The sequence below is a fragment of the Meleagris gallopavo genome, chromosome 30 (genome assembly GCF_000146605.3).
Source record: "Meleagris gallopavo isolate NT-WF06-2002-E0010 breed Aviagen turkey brand Nicholas breeding stock chromosome 30, Turkey_5.1, whole genome shotgun sequence".
Lineage (NCBI taxonomy): Eukaryota > Metazoa > Chordata > Aves > Galliformes > Phasianidae > Meleagris > Meleagris gallopavo.
The window spans coordinates 2,857,263-2,858,457 of NC_015040.2; the positions used below are offsets into that span (position 1 = coordinate 2,857,263).

General features: G+C 64.5%; 1 protein-coding gene across 1 annotated transcript in view; it reads left to right on the forward strand.

Moving 5' to 3' along the window:
• The first annotated feature begins 155 nt into the window (after positions 1–155).
• Positions 156–1,195, forward strand: part of BABAM1 (BRISC and BRCA1 A complex member 1) — a 2,564-nt gene continuing 1,524 nt past the window's right edge. Inside the window, 4 exon segments of the mRNA XM_010724989.3 lie at positions 156–765; positions 768–824; positions 895–953; positions 1,043–1,163. Of these exon segments, the coding sequence (XP_010723291.2) occupies positions 529–765; positions 768–824; positions 895–953; positions 1,043–1,163 (474 nt within the window). The 5' untranslated portion in view covers positions 156–528.

Below are 1,195 nucleotides of genomic sequence, written 5' to 3' on the forward strand. Positions count from 1 at the left end.
GCAGAAAGGCTGGGGTGAACAGAGCTGGGGTGCACGGAGCTGGGGGGTGCATGGGTGTGGGGTGCACAGAGCTGGGGGATGCACAGAGCTGGGGGTGCACGGAGCTGGGGGTGCACAGAGCAAAGGATGCACAGAGTTTGGGGTACACAGAACTGGGGGATGCACGGAGCTGGGGATGCACAGAGCTGGGGGTGCACAGAGCAAAGGATGCACCGAGTTTGGGGTACACAGAGCTGGGGTTGCACGGATACGAGGTGCACAGAGCTGGGGGATGCACAAAGCTGGGGTTGCATGGTATGGGGTGCTCAGAGCAGGGGACGCGTGGGGTGCGGAGTGCACAGAGCAAGGAGTTTGTGGTTATGGGGCGCGCGGAGCAGGGGGTGCCTGGGGATGGGTCACACGGTATGCGTGGGGTATGGGATGCACTGAGCAAAGGGTGCGCAGAATGGGGAGAGCACGGATACGGGGTGCACAGAGCTGGGGGTGCAGTGACCCCCCACCCCTCACAGCCCCCCCCAGCGCGGTGCCATGGAGCGCAGCTGTGGGATGGACACGTCTGGGCCGGGCAGTGCTGCTGAGGAGGAGGAGGAGAAAGCTCCGGAGCAGCGGCCACGGACCCGCTCCAACCCTGAGGGTGCTGAGGATCGGGCATTGAGCGCTCAGAGCAGTGTGGGCAACCGCAGTGAGGGGGAGGGGGAGGCGGCCAGCAGTGAGGACAGCCCGCAGGGCACCGCAGCCCCCGATGGCACCGCCTGGCCCGGCCCTGCACACCCCCCCCCGAGGTGCAGGTGAAGACGCCGAGGGTGAACTGCCCTGAGAAGGTGGTGAGTGCGTGGTTCTGGGGGTTGGGCTCGGTTGTGGGGTGCAGGGCTCAGCCGTGGGGGTCTCACCCAGATCATCTGCCTGGATCTGGCTGAGGAGATGGCTCTACCCAAGCTGGAGTCGTTTAATGGGTGAGTGAGTGGTGGGGCTGGCGTGGGAGGGGGTGAGAGGGGGGGACCCTGCTGAGCACTGTGCCCCCCCACCCCCCCCATCCTGGCAGCTCCAAGACCAACGCACTGAACATCTCGCAGAAGATGATTGAGATGTTTGTGAGGACAAAGCACAAGATTGACAAGAGCCACGAGTTTGCACTGGTGGTGGTGAACAATGATGCCACGTGGGTGAGTGGGGATGGGGTGGGATGGGGCAGGAT